The 26,799-nt window shown below is 42.8% G+C and overlaps 1 protein-coding gene across 2 annotated transcripts in view; it reads left to right on the top strand.

Annotated features, from left to right (window-relative positions):
- The window catches only part of SPPL3 (signal peptide peptidase like 3), a 141,624-nt gene that overhangs the window by 101,228 nt on the left and 13,597 nt on the right, over positions 1 to 26,799 (top strand). For both annotated transcript variants that reach the window (XM_048821441.2, XM_048821438.2), the window contains exons 3-6: positions 2,111 to 2,199; positions 13,057 to 13,176; positions 15,561 to 15,639; positions 17,513 to 17,625. In XM_048821441.2, coding sequence (XP_048677398.1) covers positions 2,111 to 2,199; positions 13,057 to 13,176; positions 15,561 to 15,639; positions 17,513 to 17,625 — 401 coding nt within the window. The remainder of the gene's footprint in view (positions 1 to 2,110; positions 2,200 to 13,056; positions 13,177 to 15,560; positions 15,640 to 17,512; positions 17,626 to 26,799) is intronic.

Genomic DNA, 26,799 nt, shown 5'->3' with positions numbered 1-26,799 from the left:
TTGTCTCTGGAGTCTTTTTAAAAAATTGGCATTACATTAGCTATCCTCCAGTCATCTGGTGCAGTGCTGATTTAACCGATAGGTTATATACCACAGTTAGTAGTTCTGCAATTTCATATACGAGTTCCTTCAGAACTCTTTGGTGAATACCATCTGGTCCTGATGACTTTTGTTCCAAAACATCCTCTATTGACATCTCAGTCTCGGACAGTTCCTCAGAGTTGTCATCTAAAAAGAATGGCTCAGGTGTGGGAGTCTCCCTCACATCCTCTGCAGTGAGGAGTGATGCAAAGAATTAAGGTATGGCTACACTTGCAGATGTAGAGTGCTTTGAGTTAAACCAGCCTTCGTAGAGCGGAGTAGGGAAGGTGCTGCAGTCTGTCCACACTGACAGCTTCAAGCGCACTGGCGTGGTCACATTTGCAGCACTTGCAGCAGCATTGGGAGCGGTGCATTATGGGCAGCTATCCCAGCATGCAATTAACTGCAATGTGCTTTTCAAATGGGGTGGGGTGGAGTGTGACAGGGAGTGTGTTGTGTGTATGTGGGGGGAGAGAGAGAGTGGGTTTTTGGGGGGCTGAGAACATGTCAGCGTGCTGTGTTGTAAGTTCAGACAGCAGCAGACCTCCCCTGCCTTCCACAGTAATGGCTTGCCCCGCAGAAATGGAGCTTTCAAAGGGATTATCCGCATTCCTAGGTGAGTTCAAAACGATGAGAAGAGTGGCCACTTGACTTGAGGGGATTATGGAACGTTTCTGGAGGATGATCAGAGCGCAGTAATGCAACACCTTGTTCACACTGACGCAGAGCGTTTCAGCAACAAGTGTTAATCTTCTTGCCAAGGTGGAGTATCAGGAGCGCTCTAGCCATGGAGTCAGAACGCTCTACGGGCCTTGCCAGTGTGATGGGGAGTGAGCTAGGGCGCCCAAGGCTGCTTTAATGCGCTTTAACTCGCAAGTGTAGCCAAGCCCTAAGTTTAGCTTCTCCACAACCACTTGTTTTCTTGAGTGCTCCTTTAACACCTCAGTCATCCAGTGGCCCCACTGATTGATTGCTTGGCAGGCTTCCTGCTTCTGATGTGCTTAAAAATTTTTTTTGGTGTTAGTTTTTCTCTTTTGCTAGTTGTTCTACAAGTTATCTTTTGGCTTATCTAATCATACTTTTACACTTGGCTTGCCAAAGTTAATGCTCCTTTCTACTTTCCTCATAGGAGAGTTTTGACTTCCAATTTTTAAAGGATGTCTTTTTGTCTCTAACTGCTTCTTTCACTCTTTTTAGCCATCATGGCAGTTTTTAGTCCTCTTACTTTTTTTATTTATTTGGGTTATACATATAGTCCGAGCCTCTGTTATGGTGTGTTTAAAAAGTTTCCATTCAGTTTGCAAACATTTAACTCTTGTGAGTGTTCCTTTTAACTTCAATTTGACTAGCCGCCTCATTTTTTGTGTAGTTCCCTTTTTGAAGTTAAGGATTTCTTTGGTATTTTCCGCCATACAAGGACGTTAAAATTTATTACATTATGGTCGCTATTAGTGAGTTGTTCAGCTATATTCACCTCTTTGACCAGATCCTGTCCTCCCCTTAGGACTAAATCAAGAATTGCCTCTCCTCTTGTGGGATCCAGGACTAGCTGCTCCAAGAAGCAGTCATTAATGGTGTCTAGAAATTTTATCTCTGCATCCTGTCATGAGGTGACATGTTCCCAGTCAGTATTGGGATACTTAAAATCCCCCATTATTATTGGGTTTTCTGGTTTTTTTTCCCTGAATCCTCTCTAATCTCCCTGAGTATTTCACTATCACCATCACCTCCTGGTCAGGTGGTCGGTAGTCTATTCCTACTGCTATACTCTTATTATTCAAGCATGGAATTTTGATCAATAGAGATTGTTGTAGTATTTGATTCATTTAAGATTTTTACTATATTTGACACTCTGCTTTCTTTCGCATACAGTTCCATTCCAGCCGTGTGAACTACCCTGTCATTACTATATATTTGTACCCTGGTATTACGTATCCTATTGATTATCTGTGAAATAACTATAAATCAAACAGTGAACCTCCATGGGAGTTTGAAATTTGAGTATTAAGAGTTTGCTTTGTTTCTGCAGGTCCCTTAACATGGACTTTGAGAATCAAGACAAAGAGAAAGACAGCAGCAGCTCACCTGGGTCTTTCAATGGCAACAGCACCAACAACAGTAAGTACTCTCCAACTGCTCACATTAGTCCTTTCTGTCTTCCCATCAGCCAATCTAGTGTGCTGCATTCAGGAATTTATCATGGTTTGTATTCTTGCACTGTGCTGCTTGAATTCTGATGATGTAGCAAAGACATTCTGTGTAGGCCAATCTGACGTGCAGACTTATGAACTGTGAGCCCCATAGTGCTGTTATCAAACATGCCCACAGATACTAAGGATTCAAAACATTCATATATACACTATTGCATGCTTCACAGTTGTGATAGAGGTGGAAGACTTCTCTTATTTCTTTTGAACAGTTAGTATTAAAAATAGATTGTAATTAAATTATATGCTGTTCTGAGGTGATCATCACTATAAAGTACCTGAGTATGTCACAAGCACTGATGAATTTACCCTCACCTTTACTTCAGACATAGGGAAATATTATTCAGTTTTACCAATAAGTAAACCTTGAGACACCAAGGTCAAATAACTTGTCCAAAGACACACAGGAAGACTGACAGAACTGAGACTACAGCCCTGATCTCTTGAATCCGAGTCCACATTTTTAAATCTGGTCTTGTTTGGCAAAGCAATAATTCTGTATTCCAACCTGAGCGTCTTTTGTTTAAATTGTTAGAGGTTGAGAGTTAATGTGCAGTGCTAACATGTCCCCTTAAAATATGGGGTTCATTCTTAAAGCAAAAAGGGGGTGAATGAATAAGAAGCTAAGTTCACATGGGCTATGGGTGCTATTTAGGATACAAGTAAGTTGCTCTGCTAAAATGGGATGGGCCCAAGCAAGATGTGCTGAATTTCTTGGCTTTATTGTTGCTCCCTGGAGCTCAAAAGAGGCTGACTTTGAGTCCCTTCTCAGCTCTTCGCAGAATGTAAAATTTTGAGCTAGTATGCTTCCAAAAAATAATTTACAGTACCCCACCTAGGCCAGATATACACATTTTAAGGGAGATTGGTAAATTAACTGTTCTGACACAGCAATTTAGTCAAAGTCTGCAGTGTATATAGCTCTGATCTTAAAAGATGTTGTTACTTTCAGGGAGGCACCCTTGTCTCCTGTTAAGCAGTTCAGTTTGGAGGAACTTACTTCACATACATTCATGTACTTGTATGTTCCCTATCAATGTAGCATCTGAGACACAGGGTTTTACCAAGTGATACTCGCTGTGTATGCTCTGACATTTGATCTGTTTTTTAATAGAGCCTCATCCTTGTTGCCAGTTTTTTTTCTACCTGAAGAGCCTACATGTACTTTCAGTCTTGATAATGACTTCTAGTAACAGATTATGAAGTAAACAGATATTTAAAGAGTTTATCCACCTGGGGAGTCATTCTGGAATAACTATTCCTGATAAATTCATTATGTGTATATATGGTCTTATTCTGAAATAAGAGTGCCATATTCCAAATTAGTTTAATCCACTGATACTCAGGAGAGCATCAGAGATACTTTTCTTCATAGTGCTTTGTTCTGCCACAAGAGAATAATAGGGAGCTTCTCTGTCTTGTTCGGAGCCATGTGTTTTTCTCCCAGAATAATGGTCAGATGTCTCCCTAAGTTTAGGCCTTAAACATATTGTATTTTATGTGAACCGTGATATGGCTTTGCCTACGTTTCCTAATCCATTACAGCTCCAAGGAAGAAGTGTACACTGCAGAGCTCTTAACATCTAGGAGTTTGTGAACAGAAAAACTCAGTCTCTCAGAAGCTCCCTGACCCCTTTCCTAATAGACTACAGTTGATCAGAGCACTGAGTTGATAGCAAGCACTGAGAAGGCTGTTTTAGAAGCCTTGCAACATCTATGTCATAACATAAGAATGGCCATACTGGGTCAGACTAAAAGGTCCATCTAACCCAGTATCCTGTCTTCTGATAGTGGCCAATGCCAGGTGTCCCAGAGGGAATGAACAGAACAGGTAATCATCAAGTGATCCATCCCTTGTTGCCCATTCCCAGCTTCTGGCAAACAGAGGATAGGGGCACCATCCCTGCCCATCCTGGCTAATAGCCATTGATTAACCTATCCTCCATGAATTTATCTAGTTCTTTTTTGAACCCTGTTATAGTTTTGGCCTTCACAAAATCATCATCATCTTTCAACACATTATTACAAATGCTTAGTGCTTATACAAATGCTTTCCATCTTCAGGGCACTTTGTAAACATTAATTCATAGAATCATAGAATATCAGGGTTGGAAGGGACCTCAGGAGGTCATCTAGTCCAACCCCCTGCTCAAAACAGAACCAATTCCCAACTAAATCATCCCAGCCAGGATTTGTCAAGCCTGATCTTAAAAACTTCAAAGGAAGGAGATTCCACCACCTCCCTAGGTAACACATTTCAATGCTTCCCCACCCTCTTAGTGAAAAAGTTTTTCCTAATATCCAACCTAAACCTTCCCCACTGCAACTTGAGACCATTACTCCTCATTCTGTCATCTGCTACCACTGAGAACAGTCTAGATCCATCCTCTTTAGAACCCCCTTTCAGGTAGTTGAAAGCAGCTATCAAATCCCCCCTCATTCTTCTCTTCTGCAGACTAAATAATTCCAGTTTCCTCAGCCTCTCCTCATAAATCGTGTGTTCCAGTCCCCTAATCATTTTTGTTGCCCTCCACTGGACGCTTTCCAATTTTTTCATATCCTTTTTGTAGTGTGGGGCCCAAAATTGGACACAGTACTCCAGATGAGGCCTCCCCAATGTCGAATCGAGGGGAACAATCACGTCCCTCAATCTGCTGGCAATGCCCCTACTTTTGCATCCCAAAATGCCATTGGCCTTCTTGAGAACAAGGGCACACTGTTAATCTATAACAACCCTTTTAGGTGGGTTATGGTGTGTAACTATTGTAATATGGGAATTTGAAATGCACACAAATTATATTCTCTTGCCTTGAGGAAGGCAATTATTAGAGGCACGATTAGAACATGGGAATTGATAGGTCCCAACTCCTCACATCAGCATAATGTCTATTTATAGTACAATTCTGCTACCATTTTATATCATCCAAGGTAATGTCTAGATTCAGAGCAACTGGATTCTTTAATTTTTCTGTTGGACTATGCCAGCTGTTTTGAAATAACAGATCCTTGGGGTTTAAAGTAAATAATTATGTCATGTGGATGACATTACTTCTGTGGATATTATTGGTAGGCCCTACCTTATGCTGCTTTTTTTTTTTGAAAGGACACTGAAATGTTGGTGACTGAAAACTAAGTTGTTGGTTTAAGATTTCGTGTGGGCTTAATGTGTTTTGAAGCATGGAAATCTTGACTAGTGATACCATATATCTGAGTGAGCAACCTATTCAAACATATCTTCGAAAATTAAAACAATCATTCTTTTGCTCTATGGTAGTGCTACTCAAAGTGGTGGTCCGCGGACCGATGCCGGTCCGTGAGCCATCGGCTGCCGGTCTGCGCGCACATTGGAAAAAAAAAATTGCCAGTCCCCCACATCAGGTAGCTTGAGAAGCACTGCTCTGTGGTATATGGTACATCAGCCTTAAAACCTCACCTTTAAAATCCTGTAATTCTACTTGATTCTGCATGTAGCAATGTTTGTAAATATTTTGGGGACACAGCTATGACATTAGACTGGGTGTGCACCCATTACATTCTATTTTGTCAATATTGCATTGAAGGCCAGCTTTTCATCACAAATGTTGTTTCTTTACCCAGATAGTTCTTCTTCGAGTGATGGTCCATATTGTATTCCACTGAGGGTTATATGCATGTGTTCGGAGCCTGAGATTTTTGAAAATAGTAGTGTCCGTTAGTCCACGCATGTGCCCTTGCTCCACCTCATGATTCTGTCCAAGGCAATAAAGGGCAGGGCCCTCAGTTTCTTCTCAGCATCGCATGGTCCGAGTGAAGCCTCTTCTGTTCTCTCATCTCTTGTGATTCACTTCCCTATAACACAGAAAAGACTGTTTTATTTCTGTATATAGTTGTTGTTTTTTAGTAGTTTTTTTGTTTGCAGAAGTAGTTTTTAGGATTTTAAGGACTTGGGGATGCCATTTTACTGGTCATGCGTGCGCCCCCCCCCCGCCCCCCCTCAGCACCTATGCCTGGGTACTGGATTATGCCAAAGATGCCGGGCTTCAAGATCTGCACCTCCAACCCTTGCTCGTTGCCCTTTACTTCATGGGGGAAGCCCACATTTCATCTAGATGCAGTATCTGCCTCTCCTTCCCAAGATGTACCCAGGAAGACTGGGCCCTCCACTTCAAGAACCACTTCATGGAGGTCAGCATGAGGCCTCAGTTGGATCCAGGCCATGGACACTCCTCCCTCCCCCCCATACATCAGCCTGAGCAGTTGAGGAGCACACCTCCTACCAAGGAGCACCAGTCCAGTCCTGCTGGTATCAGTACCAGGGCCTAGCCATGAGGCAAGGAAGCATACACATAACCATGGCAGTAAATCTTTCTCCAGACCCAAGAAGGATGTTCCTCCGTCCAGTTCTGGCCACGAAGAAGCAGCCATTTCCAAGGCTCACAAGCATGATAGGAAGCCACACTAGATGTCCGATCCATCAGTTCCATCCACTGAGCTGTAAACTCCTTCCACGTCAGCACTGCTGATGCCTTTGTTCTGAGGCAGTCCTCCATTCTGGCTCTGGTTCAGACTGTGGAGTCCATGCTGCTGACACAGGGGAAGACTCGAATCGGACCCTGAGCCTCATAAACTCTTTGCTTTGGCAAAGATGAGGTCTCCATGCCTTCAAGTGCTTTGCCTATTAGGAGAGTAAGCTCCCGTACATTAGCCTTGCCTCCTTCGGGCTGTGTCCCTCCCTGCTCCCCAATGGCTCTGCCAGTCCCTATGGCACCACCATTTGAACCGGGCCCTGACTTATCAACATCTGAGGACTTGGATGGAATGCAGCGTCGGTGCCTCCCCCACCTCCCAACACACTGCTGATGTGACTATTCTAAGGTCCTGCTGACTCAATGGCAATATCTTCCCTTTGCCCAGCCATGGGGTCCTTGGTACCCTGCTCGTTGAGGACCTCCGCAGCAATCACTGGATCTGCCTGGTTGGCCTTACTGGGTTTCGTGGTCACAGTATCTGCCATCAGAATCTTCCCACTCTGCTTGTGAAAAGTCTCCAATCTTGCCCCTTCAACAGTCATCAGTAGGCATTCAGAACTGCTGTTGGAGGGTACACCACTTAGTCCAACTCTGACAGTACCACCAGAATTGAATGATTCCCCTCATTGTCTCCTATATCTTCGACTCCCTCTTCAGCCCTGGATGGCTGCCACCAAGTTCAAGATGATGGATGCCCTTCACATCTCACTGGTGGAAGAACAAGACAAGCAGCACCAGCTGCACGAAATCTTGCATGCCTCAGTACCAGCCATGGTGGCTCTAGCAATCAAAGATGGTGTTCTTCAACCAGCACCTATTGTATGGCACACTCCAGGTACCTGCCCACCCACCCCCAAGGGGGCAAAGAAGAGGTACTATGTGCCTTCAGAGGGATCTGAGTTTCTCTTCTCTCACCCCTCCCCATACCACTCCTCATTCCCTTGTCATTTAGACAGCGATGGAACGGGCCCGGCAGCAACATCCACGCTCAGGGCTTAAATTCTCAGAGTATTTTCTGGAGCCTGCGGCTCCCACAGGTTTGAAAATATTTACTGGAGCTCCACTCTGGACAGCTCTGGCTGAATTTTAAGCCCTGCCCATGCTCCACCGCAGCGGACTTGACCTTCTGCATCACAAGGTTTTCTCGTCTGCCAGCCTTCTATTTTGCATTTCCAATTATTTGGCTCTGTTCACCAAGTGTGACTTGCTTAGCTGTAGCAAGATGGCTGACTTCACAGACAAACTGCCCCAGCAGTATTAAGCCTGCTTTGAGGCTACCCTAGAGGAGGGGAAGTTAGTTGTGAGGACAATTCTCCAGGCCACGGCCACAGCAGATAGTTCTTTGCACACAATGGCTACAGGGATCATCATGTGCAGGGAGTTGTGGCTATATTTGTTAGGTTTCCCGAGGGAGGTCCAGACCACCATATAGGTCCTCCCTTTCGATGAGTCTCATCTCTTCAATCAGAGGACTGATGACTCCCCTCACTCCTCAAAGACTCCAGTGCCACTCTTCGATCACTGGGTATCTACACACCAGCATCCAAACACAAATTCTATCACCCGCCTCCAACACAGCAATTTAGAGCTCCCCAATTCTTCCACCAGTGGTCCTATGTCTCCCCTCACAAGCGGCAGAAGAGCCAATGGCCCAGTCCTCCATGTTCATGGAATCATAGGACTGGAAGGGACCTTGAGAGGTCGTCCAGTCCAGTCCCCTGCACTCACAGCAGGACTAAGTACTATCTAGACCATTCCTGAGAGGCGCCAGTCTAACCTGTTCCCAAAAATCTGACTGAGATTCCACAACCTCCCTAGGCAATTTATTCCAGTGCTTAACCACCCTGACAGAAAGTTTTTCCCAATGTCCAACCTAAACCTCCGCTGCTGCAGTTTAAGATCATTGCTCCTTGTCCCATCCCCAGAGGTCAAGAAGAACAATTCCTCTCCTTCCTCCTTGTAACAACCTTCTGTGTACTTGAAAACTGCTGTCATGTCCCCTCTCAGTCCTCTCTTCTCCAGACTAAACAAACCCAACTTTTTCAATCTTCCATCATAGGTCGTGCTTTCTAGACCTTCAGTCATTTCTGTTGCTCTTCTCTGGACCCTCTCCAATTTGTCCGCATCTCTCCTGAAATGCAGCGCCCAGAACCGGACACAATACTCCAATTGAGGCCCAACCAGTGTGGAGCAGAGCGGAAGAATTACTTCTCATGTCTTGCTTATAACACTCCTGCTTACACATCCCAGAATTATGTTCCCCTTTTTTGCAACAGTGTTACACTGTTGACTCATATTGAGCTTGTGGTCCACTATGACCTTCAGGTCTCTTTCCGCAGTGTTCCTTCCTAGGCAGTCATTCCCCATTTTGTATGTGTGCAACTGATGGTTCCTTCCTAAATGGAGTATTTTGCATCTGTCCTCTTTGAATTTCATCCTGTTCAGACCATTTCTCCAGTTTGTCCAGATCATTTTGAATTTTAATCCTATCCTCCAAAGTACTTTCAACCCCTCCCAGCTTGGTATCATCCGCAAACTTTATAAGTGTCGTGACAAAGTTCATCCTCTGCCTTGGTGGGTCCTGCACTTATTGGCGGATTTTCTCACCTCAGAGGTTCACGGCAGCCCTTGGTTTGGCCGCTTTCGTGGCTCAAATCTGCTGTTCACTCAGGTAGCCTCATCACTGGCCAGCATTGGGAAAGGAAGAACAATCACTGCAGTCTCTGCTGATCCACCTAGTGGATTGGGGAACAGGCCAGAGACCTTCCCCTCTGGTGGAACCCACAGTCCAGTACAACTCCTCCGGTATCAAGTAGGGAGTTGGAGGGATGGGGGGAACCGGGGCCTGCCCTCTACTCCGGGTTACAGCCCAGGGCCCTGTGGTTTGCAGCTGTCTACAGTGGTTCTTGTAACAGCTGTGTGACAGCTACAACTCCCTGGGCTACTTCCCCATGGCCTCCTCCCAACCCCTTCTTTATTTTCACCACAGGACCTCCCTCCTGATGTCTGATAATGCTTGTACTTCTCAGTCTTCCAGTAGTACGCTTTCTCACTCTCAGCTTCTTGCGCCTCTTGCTCCCAGCTCTTCCCACACACCACAAACTGAAGTGAGCTCCTTTTTAAACCCAGGTGTCCTGATTAGCCTGCCTTACTTGATTCTAGTAGCTTCTTGATTGGTTGCAGGTGTTCTAATCAGCCTGTCTGCCTTAATTGTTTCCAGAATGTTCCTAATTATTCTGGAACCTTCCCTGTTACCTTACCCAGGGAAAAGGGACCTACTTAACCTGGGGCTAATCTGTCACTCTCCTATAGCCATCTGGCCCGACCCTGTCACAATGTACTTTCTATGGCATTATATAAATCATTGATGAAGATATTGAACAGAACTGAACCTAGAACTGATCCCTCCGGGACCCCATTCGTTATGCCCTTCCAGCATGACTGTGAACCACTGATAACTGCTCTCTGGGAACAGTTTTCTAACCAATATTGCACCCACCTTACAGTAGCTCCATCTAGGTTGTATTTCCCTTGCTTGTTTATGAAGGTTCATCACAACCTCCAGCATCTCATACTCAAGTCTTTTCGGAAGCGTTATTTCTGAATGCAACCAGGGAGCTGCCAACCACTGTCTCTCACTGTGCACCTGACCCACTCCCTTTGGGGGGTGTTCAGCACTCTTTTTACCAGCTTGGAGTGTGACAACAGTGGACAAATGGGTCCTGGAAGTCATTCAACATGGGTATACGATCAAGTTCACAATGCTATCTCACTCACATTTCCCCCCCATTAACCTCTTGAAGTGTTCTATCTTTGAGAATTGCATCTGCATTTTCACACTTAAGAGATATGAATAACCCAGAAGAGCATAGTTTCAGAAACACTCTAGAAAGCTGTGTTTGTTGGGAACGCACAAATACCGTTGGTGGAGCTGAACCTATAAAATGTCTTGTGGGTTCCAACAGCCTCCAATCTTTTTCCATAAGTTGCCTTCATTTATTGCATGTAAAACTTAGCTTGGCTTTTCAGCCAAAACTTTTAAGTGTTTTATAGTTTAATGTTTTAGGAGTGTTGTAGTGGCTTTTAGTGTGTGTTCTGTTTTTGTACTGTTGTGAAGCCTTTATTCTGGTCTGGAATTTGGACTGCTGTACCTAACACACAGTTGCTGCTTGGGTTAAGAAGTCTGGCTTAAAGCGGTGTCCTGCTTTTTCAAGATGATGGAGTTGAACTCCACAAAGAATGCCTTATCTACCTAGAGGAAGGCTATTTCCGGGCTTACTGTTCTGGGTGCCAACATGCCCTGCTTTGTGGAAGGTTCCTGGGTCACTGGTGCTGGGATTGCAGAGGCCATACACTCCAATTTAGGGTTAGGCAAGCAACCTCTTTTTATTCCTCATCTGTTTCGTCATCTTCAAAATAATGGATTGAGGCCATCACAACCAAAGAGCTTCAGTGGTTCTCAAACTGGGGGTCGTGAGGTGGTTATGGGGGGGGGGGGGTCGTGAGCTTTTTCAGCCCCAACGCATGCCTGACAGCCCAAGCTCTTCAGAGCTGGGTGGCTGAAGAGCAGGGGTTGCTGGCCAGGCACACAGCTCTGAAGGCAGCACCGCCCCCAGCAGCAGTGCAGAAGTAAGGGCGGAATGGTATGCAGGGGTCGTCATTTTTTGAGGGGGGGTCATCACAGCCTGAAATATTTTCAATGGGGGTCCCAGCCAAAAACAGTTTGGGAACCCCTTAAACACTATTTTTAGTTTTTATCAAAGCCCCATTTCAGTAACCACCTTGTTCTCTCATCTCCCAGAAGTCTGATTCTTAGACTCTAGTTAATTTAGGATGGTGCCATGTATATTCTCACTGGCACCAAGCTATTTCAACAGATTACTTCTGTTTTTAAAAATTATTTTTTGAGTCCCTGTATAATTCTGTATTGATTTTTTTAAAGTTAGTGATCATTAAGCTTAATAGGGCCCAACATATCTTTCACCGTACCATACGATATGTTCTTAATGTCACTGAGTGGATCAGACTTAAAACCTTTAGTATTTATGCTCCATGTTTAGAGAGTCTGCTTTCAAGAATAAATTTTACAGGTGACTTTTTATACTAATTTATGTTTATAGTTAAATAGTCCGCTAAATCGGTACATATTATGTAATATTTTCAAAATTACCTTTGGGTATGTCTACACGACAATTAAAAACCTGTGGCTGGCCCTTGCAACTGACTTGGGCTCACAGGGCTGAGACTAAGTTGTAGACATTCGGGCTCAGGCTGCAGCCTGTGGTCTGGGACCCTCCCACCTCACAGGGTCCTAGAATCCAGGCTCCAGCCTGAGCCTGAATTCAGCCACTTAGTCCAACCCCTATGAGCCTGGATCAGTTGGCAAGGGCCAGCTGTGGGTTTTAAATTGCAGTGCAGACATACCCTTAGTGATTTAGGTGCTTTTGAAAACTTGATCATTAGCTTTTTACTCTGTAAGTTATCGTGTGACTTGCAAAGAATGCTATATAAATGCACAGTGGCCTTCTCTTGAATAGGATTTAAAGGTGTGGTATTAAACTGAGCTAGCTCATACAGTTGAACACCTTCTAAAATTCTAGTTAAGACCAAGGAAGTTCTTTAGCGTATGCTAAACTGGTCAAGTTAAAGCAACCTTTAACTCAACCAGTTTAGCCCCGGCTAAAGAACATCTTGCTTTGTCATCTTGACTAGAGTTTTAGAATTCTAACATAACGCCATTCCTTTAAATCTTCGACAACACTGATTTTGTCTCGATTAAGGTAAATAGTATGGTAAACATGAGATGGGATTGGGAATCAAATTACCACAATTAATGCTAAACCTGCTGTCATATCTTGATAGTCACAAACAACATCCTGAGCACAGACTGCCACCATTCCCCATCCATCCCTCTCCCTGGGTTCCACAGAGCTGTTGCTGCTGTTCTTTACCTAGCCCCTGTGAAAGAGTAGTAAGTCTTAGTTGAAGAACCAGTTTTGCATTCAGTACTGTAGCTAGGCCCTGGTGTATTTCCTTGAAATTAAATGGGTATCTCAGAATCCATATTCTTTTAAGTCAGCAGTATAATGACCAAATTCACTATAAAGTTCTTGGATACGTTTGGGAACTGGACTACAAAAACAGACTAGGAGAAGATCTAAATACAATATTCTGTTTTAGTATGTGTACTGAGAAATCCCATAAATGAAACCTGTTATATTCTTTCATAAATGAAACCTGTTGTATTCTTTCTCCTGCAGGTATCCAGACCATCGATTCCACCCAGGCACTGTTCCTTCCGATTGGAGCATCTGTTTCTCTCCTAGTCATGTTCTTCTTCTTTGATTCAGTTCAAGTAGTCTTTACGATATGCACAGCAGGTGACTACATTCTCTTCTATTCATGTTCATCCGTCTCAAACAGGAAATGTTAAGCATTCTGAGTCTTGTCACTATGAACTGAAATGCATTTATGGATCATGTGATCCAAGTATATGAAAAATATGTTACGACCTGACAACTCTCAAAGGTTGTATTTCTACACTTACACTATTTTAAAGAAATTTATTATGTGGAGAGTCTGATAAATCATTTGAATGATGAATTGGCCAATTTTTTTGAGAGATGGGGAAGGAACTTTTAAAAATAAAATGTATGCATACATTATAAATTAATGCCCATAACTGTGGATAGCAGTGCTTCAGAATCCAGACTTTCATATTTTTCTTTTTCTTCAATGCTTTTAATTTCAGAGAGTTCTTTTGGTCTTTTCCCTATTGTTTTTGTTGTTTATCCTTGTTTAATATTCAAGGCACAGCAGCAAACTATCCTGATGCAAAGGAAAGATAGGAAAAAATAGTAAGAAGCTAGTATGGCTCCATTGGGAGCTTTCTAATTACCTGAAAATCAGAAGTGAAAACATGGCCATGTTACCTAGGATGAGAACAAAAGAAAAGCACAAGCATGTTGGGACAAAATCAAAAAGGCTAAGGCACAAAATGAGTTGCCTCAAGCAGGGGACATAAAAGACCATAAAAAAGGTTCAATAGATACGTTAGGAGCAAAAGAAAGATGAAGAAACTGTAGGTGCTCTACTTAGTGGGGAAGTAGAGTTGATAACGGACGATATCAAGAAGGCTCAGGTGTTTCTATTTTGCTTCATTCTTGACTTAAAAACGTAAATTGTGACCAGATACTTAACACAATATTAACACGGGGAAGGAATGCAAGCCAAAATAGGGGAATAGCAGGTTAAAGAGAGTATTTAGTTAAATTAGATGTGTTTCAAGTTGGCAGGACCTGATGAAATTCACCCTAAGGTGGTTACGGAACTAGCTGAAGCAGCGTCATTAGGGATTATCTTTGAGAACTCATGGAGGATGGGTGAGGTCCCAGAGGACTGGAGAACCACAAACATAGTACCTATCTTTAAAAAGGGGAACAAAGAGGACCCAGGGAGCTATAGACCGTTTAGCTTAACTTGGGTGCCTGGAAAGATACTGGAACAAATTATTACAGTTTGTAAGCACTTAGAGGGTAATAGGGTTATAAGGAATAGCCAGCCAGCATGGATTTGTCAAGAACAAATCATGCCAAACTAACCTAATTTCCTTGTTTGGCAAGGTTGCTGGCTAGTGGATAGGGGTGGTTATATGTTAAGAGCTGCTGTAAAAAGGACACTGATCAGTTGTTCTCCAAGTCCACTGAAGGTGGGACGAGAAGTAATGGGCTTAATCTGCAGCAAAGAGATTTAGATTAGATATTAGGAATAATTTTCTAACTACAAGGATAGTTGAACTCTGAAATAGGCTTTCAAGGAAGGTTGTGGAATCTCCCATCATTGGAGGTTTTTAAGAACAGGTTAGACCAACACCTGTCAGGAATTGTTTCGGTATATTTGGTCCTGCCTCAGCACTGGGGGCTGAACTAGAAGACCTCTCAAGGTCCCTTCCAACACTACATTTCTATTACTTTGATTTTTGTACATTTTGAATGAATGTGTATAAAAATTAACTTGGTAACCATAGTAAATAAAATAAAAAGCAAATAAGTAGCCATATGACTTCGTAGCTGTAGCTCACTAAAGCTTGTACTCAGATAAATTGGTTAGTCTCTAAGGTGCCACAAGTACTCCTTTTCTTTTTTACTATGGCAGTGCCACCCCTTCACATTTTCACCCTTTTGGCTGTTCCTGCTTTCTGTGTCAAGTCAAATTTTATCTAATGATGACTGTAAACTCCTTGGCGTAGGGATAGTTTCTTTTAAGTGTAATGCATAAATAACTAAATATTAACTTAGCCCTAATTCTCCACATTGCCCTTTACCAGTTTTTATTGATTAAGGCATTACAAATAGATTTTAAAATCAATGAATTGAAGGCCAGCAAGCCTCTCAACTTCTAAGAATTCAGAAACTGCTTTAGCTTAGATTTTTGCATACAAGCAAATGTCAACACTTTGACTTCGGAAAAAATTTATAGTGGCCTTTTGGTCCTACTTCTGCAGTTCTTCAGAACACTGTTTGCCGATCAAGATATCAGTAAGAAGGTCCGTCCTACTGCTCCGGTTTGGCAGAGCCATGAATATGCTACACACAGCAAAAATTGACCCCCTCTACCCTCAAGCTGATTCTGTGAAGAGGGGATTTTAAATGTTGTAGTATACACTAATAAGACAGTGTCACAAAGCTTTCTCAGACTGGGAGCTGTTTGCACACTGTAGAAAATGGATCTGAATGTACTAATGTTACATTTTCTCTTTTTCTAGTCCTTGCAACAATAGCCTTTGCTTTCCTTCTGCTCCCGATGTGCCAGTATTTAACACGACCTTGTTCTCCTCAAAACAAGTAAGGACTAGATAAATCTTTTGCTTTTCTTTTGTATGCATTTATTTCTCTTAATGAGATTTTTTTTTTAACTGGGGTTTCTGCTACTAGCACTAACTCCAGGGCTCTAGTACTGATTGTTTGTATAAGTTCTGGTTCTCTTTGCCAAAACCATGTTCCCACTTTGAAGCTAGGAAACACAATTTCTGCCTGTCATGCACACTTGCCAGCATGGGAAATATGATACTATTGTAGGGGATTAGTGTTCTTCAGTGTTTTTCAGAAGTTTTGGCTTGCTTTGGGTGAGATTTCATTGTGTTTAGGAGCTGGGGTTGGACTTTTATATTACGCTACCACAGTTGCATTATGGTCATTAACTCTAGATGTTTCAAAGACTATAGTGACCGTGCAATAGCCACCTTAACATGAATGACAGCTGTTTAGTGCCCTTTTTAAAATGAGTTGCAGGTCTTGCGGACAGGAGTCTGCATTGCAAAACCGTTCATATTCAGTATCAGTTGATAGTCAACCCTGATAACAGTCTCAGCAGAAGAGCCAAGAATTAAATGGACATAGACCAGGATGGATAAAAATTGCTGTTTTTTTGTGATTTAACTCAGTTTATTTAAATTAAATACAGGTTTATTTTTTAGAAGAGACCTTTCTAAAAATAAATTTGAAATTATGACAACCTGTGTTAAGGCCTAATTTTTAAAATATTTTAATTTAGTATAGTAAATTTGTTTTTGAAGGTAAACAGTACATGTTTGCTGCTGAACTTTTAAAGAAAGTCTGACCTAGTTAAGCACCTTGAGCAAGCATTTGTTGAAGTGCTAAGCCTGCTTTTGACCCATGATACATAGATTTATTTTAATCTCTCTATCTGTCTTCTGTTCTGCATGTGCAGAGAGAATATTTTCTTCATTTCACTTTACTAAGTTAGTTCAATGACTAGTTAATTCAAAGTTAAGAAACCAATTGGGAATTGAAAAATCAAGAGAGCTTGTTTTCCTCTTCCAATCTATTAATAAAATTAGCTGTGAGCAGATGAGATCTGCTAGTTCTAAAATCTTGAAGTACATGATGACCAGAAATAATAATTTCTACTTACTAACTACAGAAACTTCATTTGATTAGTAATTAGCTTTGAATGCTAAACTTTTTAATGTATCCAACACATTTGAGATACCTTCATTTAACTAATACAAAAACAATTTTAAAATGCTTTTTATGTATTTTTAAGTGAATTCTAATTTCTATCCAAGTTGATACAAATCACAAAAAGTAAATCTAGTAAATATGAAATGCATTGTTACCAATTTCTAACATAATAAAATATGTGAAAATTAAGAATCTGAATAAATGTAAATTAAACTATATAATTGCTTAAATAAATGTGTGGATATAGTATATCTACCTATTTAGCAAAATGAAGCACCAAATTTAGTGTAAAGGTTCTATTTAGTTGCAAATAAACATGTTTTAATATTTACTAATCAATGAGAATAAACCTTTCTTTAGGAAAATAGCTATATACAAATGTAAAACAGGATTAAAATTGATTTAAATCAAGGTGTTCTGCTTGCTGATTTAAATTATGATTAAAATCAGTGATTTAAACTGCTTTGATTTAAATCTGCGTACACTAACATAGACTAACCCTTTCATCCCTCCACTTCCGAATTTAGGCAAGTTATTTAAATGTGGAGAAAGCCTTTATTGTTGCTGCCTTTGGTACCTATTTTGTGGCAAAGAGAACTTCCCTTTCAGGTCTGTCTGGCATCTTTTATGAATATTAGTACTTATGAGCCTCGTCCAAACAGAGCCAGAGGTTTTTCTGTTCTTTAAATGGAAAGCATTAAATCTTTGAACTAATATAGTGTGCTGTTTCCAGGATTTCCTTTGGCTGTTGTGGACGTTTCACTGCTGCTGAACTGCTCTCATTCTCCCTGTCTGTCATGCTTGTCCTTATCTGGGTCCTAACTGGCCACTGGCTCCTCATGGATGGTAAGTATGTGAAATGTGGGACAAGTCCCAGTTTATATATATTAACTGACAAAGCCAGGGCCCAGGTGAAATTTGCTAACATTGATGCCTTCCTGAGTCATACAAGTAAAATGTTAGACTGCACTTGGCAAACCTTTGTAAAATATGTGGCAAGCTAATGGAGAGTCTGTACAGATACTGAAGTTGTTCACTTAACTCACATTGCAGTAATGTGGTGGGGTTTTGTCTGTTTGCAAAACAGGATTTATATAATTAACACTTCTAACCAAGAACTCCTTTATACTTCTGGATACCTTTAAGGAAAAATTATCCCAGTGGGCAGCAACACAAGCCGCTTTAAATCAATGTGAGCTAGTGGAGATGATTTGTTTCTAGCAGTAATGGAAGGATTCTGCTATGTGTGAGGAAAAGGAACTGTACTGACTCTTTCCTGCCTTCCACCAGCAAACGGTGTTTGTGCTGGTCTGGCCAGGAGTGATGAAGTTGTAGCCTCAGTGTTAATAGTTAAGAAAGCAAATTTCTGCTTAAATATACAAGTGATCCTCCACACAATTCTTTCCTCCTTCATTCTCTGAATATCTTTTTTTCAATGCCTCTGATTTTGTGTAAATTGTACAGATTTTCGTGATAGACATGAATGGGATAGTGTTTTAATTTTAATATTTAAAATATAAATGTTTCCTGCTCCTGCAAACGTGTCTTGAGTAAAGGGTCAGACAGTCTGAAGTCAGTAGACCTGATTTTGTTTTTCACATAGTTTTAAAATGAATTCTCAAACTTTTTCATGGCATAGATCACATCTCAATAGACCTTTCCTCACCCATTTGTGATTATCTGGAGCACCTCCCTTTTTACATCCATGATAGAATAACATCCCGGTGGCAACTTCAGCAATTGGTTACATGGAAAAATAATGCTTGAAAAGTGGTTATAAATATCTAAAGTTACATTAAATGCAATTTAGCAGCTGAAAACAAAGAGGAAAGTCAGCACCATGTGTCCATATAGCTTTCTGCAGATCATAGTGCTTCCTGGACCACCAGTGGTCCTTAGATCATAGTTTGTGAATTTTTGTTTCAAAAGAAAGATTTAATCTCTGTAAGTATACATTGTAAAACAGTAAGGAGATTTGCGTATAGCAGTTTATCTGGCAGAGAGATATTAAATATCTCCTCAGACATAAGATTAAAATCTCATTTCTGCCTCTGTGATTACATCCCCTGATCTCATCTAGTGGAGTGGTTTCTTGATCAGGAAGCAGCTGAAGAGTGCTTGGCCTTTTAACATCTCTCAAAATCAGTTCTGATTTCTAGCTGATTCCTACCGTTCATTTTGATTATTTTTGAACTGATGTATGTAGAATATGGTACTTATAGGTCAAGACACTTAAGTAAAACCTTCCTTCTTCAAGTGCCCTACTGCTGGCAAAAGATAAAACCTCACCCACACATATGTTTAATGAAAAGCATGAGGCAACTGAAGTTGCATTCAGGTTTGTTCAGTGAAATCACTTTGATATAACTTGTTTCATACTTCAAGACAAAAGTTGCAAGACTACTTGGTCATCTGAGAAGTAATCTGAAGAACGGCGCTCTCTGAGATTGGTACTGGTAGAAGAAGATCTGATGATAAGGAAGGGGACAGACATTGAATAGCCTATTTTATCCATTTTTTTAACTGCTGTAATCTCTCTTGTAGTTGTGTTATAAGGTCTTGTCACTTTTAGATGACCTGATTCACATTGACAATTCATACTTATGAAGGCAGGTTAATGGAACAATCTGTTGCTGCCCAGCCACTTGTTTTGGTTTACATGTGCATGTTGATGGAAGCAGAAAGAGCTCTGTTTCGTTAGTGAACTAGGCTGCAATTACTCTCTCCTGCATTCACTTTAGAACAAGTTGGTACTGAGGGGAGGTAGTTGTGGTGAGGGCCCCATTGTATTAGATGCTGTCAATTAAGTAACACTACTGTAGTAATGGAAGAAGCCTCCAGCTTTGCATGTATTGGGGAGACAATGTAGGGCATTTTCTGGCTAAGTACTCAACACAGCATAAACCAAAGAAGGGTTGTCATGGCATTGTGGTGGTGTTAGCATCCAGCGTGAATGGTTGATGTCCCACCTCAGCACTGGACTAGTTAGTGTCTTAATCTTATATGTAAGTCTTAGGATAGAGTGAAGATTAGGACTGGTCCTATTGTGCTGGTCACCAATTGCACTCTGAGTTTGCTCTGAGTGTTCTTGGAGTTCCTCTCCATAGTAGTACTGGAGTCACTGAAGCTGATAGTGCTCAGTGACAACAACATTCATGTGGATTGGAGCTCTTCTGAAACAAATTGGGGATTTCATGGGACCAATGGAGGAATTTCAGGAAGTACAACCCTTGGGTAAGCCTAGCTTTTTCTGCTGGGCTGCTAATTCAAGAGGAATTCCTGTTGAAAGGAATTTTCTTACTTACATATAAAATCACTTACATTCAGTGGGAATGAGGCAAATTCTTGAGGAGGGACAAAACAGTCTTCCCAGTTTTGTCGGGAAGGTACCATTCTAAGGTACCTGAGCTGTTGAGAGTATTTTATGCAACAATTTGTGTTTGGGCCAGCTGTCCTTCCTGGCTGGTAAAAGCCAATGGGGAAGATATTGGACTATCGTTGGAGATAATGAACACATCTTTGGAGGAGTACCGATTGCCTAGTTCAGTTAAAGAAAAGTGTGCAGCAGCTGCTCAAGAAACCATAGCTTGATCCTGACAGTCTGGCTGACAATTGTCCTGTCCTATCTTGAATTTTTGGTTAAGTTTATTAAAAAGGTTGTGATGACTACTCTCACGGTATCTAGTTGCCTCATATCTCCTTGATGTTGGTCAGTCTGGTTGCTGACATGGATGAGGCTAGATGAGAGCTAGCAAATTGAGGCTCAATCCAGAAAAGACTGAGGTGCTGGTTGTGTTTGGGGGAAGTAGCTGGGAGGAGGGGGTGAGAATAATATCTGCTCCATAAATTGAGGGTTTGTCTAGCATTTGTTCAGGTTTGCAAACTAGGTTAGTCTCCCAACTGCCACTAGAAGATCAGAGAGAAGCAACAGCTTTTTATCACATATGTGGCCATGAGATTATGATGATTCCTTTGACTATGGAAGTGATGTCTCATCTCTGCCTTTTGTCATCTCAAGTTTAGATACAGAACCCTGCTTCACTTTGGGCTATCCCTTAAAATCACCTGGAAACTGAAGCTGGCAAAGTGTGTTGGGTTCTACTGTTTAAGCAGAGTAGCTTACCTTGAACATATAACGTTACCCTGTGATCTGCAGTGGCTACCTATACATTTTTGGGTAGAGTTCAGGGTGTTGGTTTTGACTTATAAAGCCCCACAAGGCTTGTCTACATGGGGAAATTGACCAGTGTAACTATATCAGTTACATCATTAAGTTATGTCAAGAGTGCTTAGAACGTATGTATAGGTGTCTTTTTAGGATGTATAAATCCAAATAAATTACATGTTCTTGAGTAATATTGAGCAGGGAAGGGCCCGTTAGGGTTGCCAACTTTCAAATAGCAGGAAACCAAACACCCTTGCCCCACCCCTTCTCCAAGGTCCCGCCCCCGCTCATTCCATCCCCCTTCCTCCATTGCTCATTCTCCCCCACTGTCGCTCACTCGCTTATTTTCACTGGGTTGGGGCAGAGGATTGGGGTGCAGGAGGAGGTGAGGACTCCAGCTGGGGGATGCAGGCTCTGGGGTGGGGCTGGGGATGAGGGGTTTGGGGTGCAGGAGGGGACTCCGGGCTCTGGGGAGGGGATGAGAGGTTTGGAGTGTGGGAGGGGTCTCCGGGCTGAGGCAGCAGGTTGGGGTGTGGGAGGGGGTACAGGTTCCAGGATGGGGCCAGAAATGAGGAGTTCAGGATGTGGGAGGGGGCTTTGGGCTGGGGCAGAGGGTTGGGGTGCAGGAGGGAGTGGGCGCTCTAGCTGGGAGTGTGGACTCTGGATTGGAACGGGGCATGAGGGGTTGGGGGTGAGGGATGCAGGCTCTGTGTGGCACTTACCTCAGGTGGCTCTCAGGAAGTGGCCGGCATGTCTGGCTACTAGGCAGAGGCGTGGCCAGGGGGCTCCGTGTGCTGCCTCCGCCTCCATAGCTCCAATTGGCCATGGTTTCTGGCCAATGGGAGCTTCGGAGCTGGTGCATGGAGCCCCCATGGTCCTCCCTACACCTAGGAGCCAGGTATGCTGGGCGCTTCCTGGGAGCTGCGTGGAGCCAGGTAGGGAGTCTGCCAGCCCCGCTGTGCTGCCAACTAGACTTTTAACAGCCTGGTCAGCAGTGCTGACTGGAGCCGGCAGGGTCCCTTTTCGACCAGGTGTTCTGGTCGAAAACTGGACACCTGGCAACCCTAGGGCCTGTAGAGGCCTTTGTCAGGAAAACAAGCTCTCCAGCTTTACCATTGTAGGTAAACTGTAGTCACATTTCCTTGCATGTCTCCTGTTTCTCTGTAATTGAGTACTGGATTCTAATAAATTAATCTGATTTGAGGAGGAAAGGTGGCAGTTATAGTTCTCAGTAATGCATGCAAAAGGAGCATTTACTATTCTTTAAACCACTGTGTGCCAGTGGCTTTTTCTCCATGTACATTGGTTTTGCCCTCCCACTCAGACAGTTGATCTTTTGTTTCTCTGTCAGAAGAAAGTGAAACAGATGGTGCAAGTGTGTGCTCGCAACAGTCTGGCAGACCATTGGTCTTGGCCTGACAGAAAGGAGGGGAGAAAACACCCGATTCATCTTGTGTTTTTCTGAACTCAGACAATATCTCCCTTTTCATTTGCCATAGAGCCTTTTTCCTCTTCCATAGCCAGTTGACAGCACCTACAAAGTCTAGGTCCTGCTGGCACACACCACCACTGTATGAATCCTGGCATCTTTTCCCCGGGGCAGCTGGCTGAGCTGTTCCCAAAGTTCAGGGGTATTTTACATAATAGAAAGCAAAGTTGTTTTTCCCAGGATGATTGTTTTGACACATGATGTATGTTTGTGGGTTTTAAAAATGCTTATTTCTCAGTGTGGAGTGTTTGGAATGTTTTGGTTCTGTTTTTGCTTGGATGGCAAAATGGACTGAGGACTTAATGAGTATAACATGGCAAGCGCCCGAGTACATCCTCTCTTAAGTATGGAAATAGCCTTCCCATGTTTTTGTTCAATTGGAGGTGGATAATATGAACACAATGGGTAGACAGTAATGTCTTTTTCCTCATGGGCATAGAGGATTTGAGCAGCTACAGAGGCATGAGGGACTATTTTGGAATTTAGCTATGCTGAGGGAATTGAGTAGAAGTTAATTTGAAGGTATTCTGCTTCAGGTTAACTAACATTCTCTGCAGAATATACTTAAAATTGTGTTAGGAAACTTCTGCTAACATACCCAGAAACATAAGATTTACCACACTAAGTCAGAACTTCAAGCTCAGTATCCTGTTTCTTTGAGTGACCACCAATTGTTCCTTCCTGGGAAGGTAGAGGGAAAATTGCATCTGCCAATTTATGTAATACTCTGTGGTTTCTGCTTACCAGCCTGCAAACCACAGCAGTTTGATTAACCCTGCTACACAGTGACTGAAAGATTGCAATGTTGTAACAGAGCTTAAACTGTCTCTTTTCTAACTGCGGAAACAGGGACCCTAAGAACTTTACCATATATATGAAGGTAGTATATACAAAAAATGCTAAATTAACTGCACACAAAGTCCTTAAGGATCCTTGTATCATATTCACATCCCAACAGATCCCCATATCTAAAAATAATTAAAACCTGTCCCTGTAACGACATGGCACCCACCTCTTGTGAGCTCCCTCCTCAGGTCGGGTGCGCCAGCAGTCTTTAAAGCAGTCCCAGCCTTAGTATTGGGCCATACCCGCAGGGTTTCCTCCGTGAAAGCAATGGTTTTGCCCTCTTAGTCTATTCTGGCCCCAGCTCTCCAGTTGGGACGTCTGACAGTACAGTCCCCTTCTGGGGTTTTACTGCTGTCCAATTGTAGGCCCTTCCCGGTGGCCTATGCACAGGACCCGGGCCCACCAACTAATCCAGCTCCCAGCCCAGGGACCCTAAGAATAGCAGCTGTGTACTGCTGTGTCCCCTTAGCAAAACTGCCTTCAGTTCGTGGGCCACTTCTCCACAGCCCTAGCCTTCACAAACGCTTTACCCTTAGCTCAAGGCCCTTCTAAGTTCAGGCCCAGCAGCCAGCCAGGAGCTCTTCCTCGCTCCCCCAGTCCCTACTAGCATTGAACATTGTGCTGCAGTTCCATTTGGCCAACCAGGCGCACCCTCTGCACTCCTCTAGCTCCAGCAAGGAACAGCAAGGATGTCTCTGGTGCTGCATCTCCTTTTTATAGGGCCCTCCTAGGCCCTGATTGGCTGTTTCCCCTGCAGTCACTCATCCTGCTTGGAGGACCTCTCCACTGCTCCTTTCCTGAGATGAGTGTGGCAGGACCATGAGGCCTCCAATAGGGGACCTCTGGGCCTAGTCCACCCTGTTGCAGTCCCTCTATTAAATAGTTGTATATGAAACATAGAGAAACTTAGAACTAGTGATTAACAGAACTATTTAGTGTCAGATTTCTTGAGCTATTTCTGGGTGGGGGACAAAGCTTAATTTTAATTTCACTGAAGATATTAGTGCATGGTTCTTGTTCCAGGGCCCTGCTCCTCAGACAAGTCATGCAGAAACATCCACTAAATCTTTTGAGATGTTGTGATTCTGTGATGCACTGGTAGCATGCTGCAACTATAGGTACCTCAGAGGTTCTGGAACCTTTGTTAGTTCCTTTCCATTTTGTAGTCAGTCAAGGAGATCCCCACTATAGCTGCCCAGTGATCTTAACCAATGCAGCTGTGATTCTTGTGGCCTTTTGCCTCTTATGTCCTCAGATGGTTTGGTCTACAACCCAATAGAGCTTTGGCCATTTTAGGTCTGTCAGTATCCTGTGTGTTTTTGTCTGGTTAGGCACATCCTGAGGATTTTCAGTTTTTTCTGTGGCCTCAGGATTGTTCATGTGTTAGGTACATTCTCCAACTTTGCTTTTTTAGCGAGGTGTTAAATGCTTGGAGACTTGGCACAAGTTGACACTGGAGCTGGTCTCAGACATGCTTGCGTCCAAGCTCTGTTCTGTGGGTTTTTTCATTGATTGTCTTTTCCATTTTTTAGGCCCCAGTTTACAGCTTCCAGTATCTATCCATGCCGGCAAGGCCCAGTATGTAGCTTCTGGGTAGAGTTACCATTTTCCTGTGGTGTGTATTCAGCACGTACCTTGGTACCAGGAGATTATTATTGTTAGACACTATATAGAGTTTCTAATGATTTAAAACTTTTAGGTGCTCTCTCTATATCTTTGGGTTTTGGGAGTTCAGGGTATCGAAGACACTTCTATATGGACTAGCCCAACAGTCTCCGCTAAGGTCTAATGACTATGCATACTTGGAATCAAGCCACCATATGTCTTGCAAGCTGGCATTGTCCAGGGAGATGAGCACTGGTATAGTGTAACTTGTTGCATTTGAGTGCTTTGGCACACTCTCTCTAATGACCTCGAGCACGGACATGCTGAGTCATAGGACTTCAGCCTGTTTGGTACACAATGCCTAGGGCAGTAGTGTCCAGATGTCCTTCAGTACTAGCATCCTGCAAAAAGAAGCACATTGATGCCTAGGGCTGTTAGTGTCAGACTTCTTAGCGCACTACAGCCATGCAGGATCTATGTATGGTTGTCTGGGAAAGTCAGCACTTAATGCTGTAGGCACTGGGTCCCATGGAGTAGTCGCATTGTGTGAAGCTGCAGTGTTGGCATCTGGTACTACCACTGTTAGGTCTCTTTTGGTCCATTGGCACTGCATAAATGCATAGATTCATTTGTAGATTATAAGTCCAGAAGTGACAATTTTGACCCTCTAGTCTGATGTATATAACTCAAGCCAGAGGACTTCCATGAATTAATTCCTGTTTGAACAAGAGCAGATCTTTTAGGAAAACAGTCTTTTGTTAAAAATTGCCTGTGATAGAGAATCCACCACAATCCTTGGTTAAGTGTTGCAATGGTTAATTACCCTTACTGTTAAAAAAGACGTGCCCTATTTCCAGTCAGAATTTATCCAGCTTAACTTCCAGTTCTTGGATCTTGTTATTCCTTTGTCTGCTAGATTGAAGAGCACTCTATCAAATTTTTGTTCCCCATGTAGCTACTTATAGACTATGAGCAGGTTCTCCCACTTAATCTTCTATTTGTTAAACTATACAGATTGAGTCCCTAAGTCTGTCACTGCAACACATGTTTTGCAATTCTTTAATAATTTTCATGGCTCTTCTGTGAGCCCTCTGCAATTTATCAACATCCTTCTTGAGTGACACTAGAACCTAACACAGTATTCCAATAATGGGGGCACCAGTACTAAACACAAAGGAAATATAACCTTCCTATTCAATATTCCTATTTATGCATCCGAGGATTGCATTATTCCTTTTGGCCACATCTCCATACTGGGAGCTCATGTTCAGCTGATTATCCCCCAAGTCTTTCAGAATCACTGCTTCCCAGGATAGAGTCCCTCATCCTGTAAATATGACCTACGTTCCAAGATGTAGAACTTCAAATTTGGCCACATTAAAACGCATATTGTTTGCTTGCGTTCAGTTTACCAAGCAATCCAGATTACTCTGTTTGAGGGGAGGGATAGCTCAGTGGTTTGAGCATTGGGCTGCTAAACCCAGGGTTGTGAGTTCAATCCTTGAGGGGGGCATTTAGGGATCAGGGGGCAAAAACTGGGGATTGGTCCTGCTTTGAGCAGGGGGCTGGACTAGATGACCTCCTGAGGTCCCTTCCAACCCTGATATTCTATCATTCTATGAAGCCCATGGATTGGCATTTGGGAGATGCCAGCATGCAACTGCTTGCAGTAGTTTGGTATTTGAGGTTACCAGTGCCAGGCCTCTTGCCACTCTGGCAAGCTATGAAGATAACACCTCAGCATTTGGGACTGCTGACATCAGGCTCCCTTCTGCACACCAGCAACTGGCAAGAAAGATATACCAATGTCTGAGGTGGTTTGTTGAGGGTTTCTTTCAATACACTGATGTTGCTTATGCACTCGCCTCATGCTTTGCACAGCCAGGGATAAACCTTCACCTTCTTCTGTTCCTTC

The sequence above is a fragment of the Caretta caretta genome, chromosome 15 (assembly GCF_965140235.1).
Source record: "Caretta caretta isolate rCarCar2 chromosome 15, rCarCar1.hap1, whole genome shotgun sequence".
Lineage (NCBI taxonomy): Eukaryota > Metazoa > Chordata > Testudines > Cheloniidae > Caretta > Caretta caretta.
This window is presented reverse-complemented; position numbering and strand designations above follow the sequence as displayed.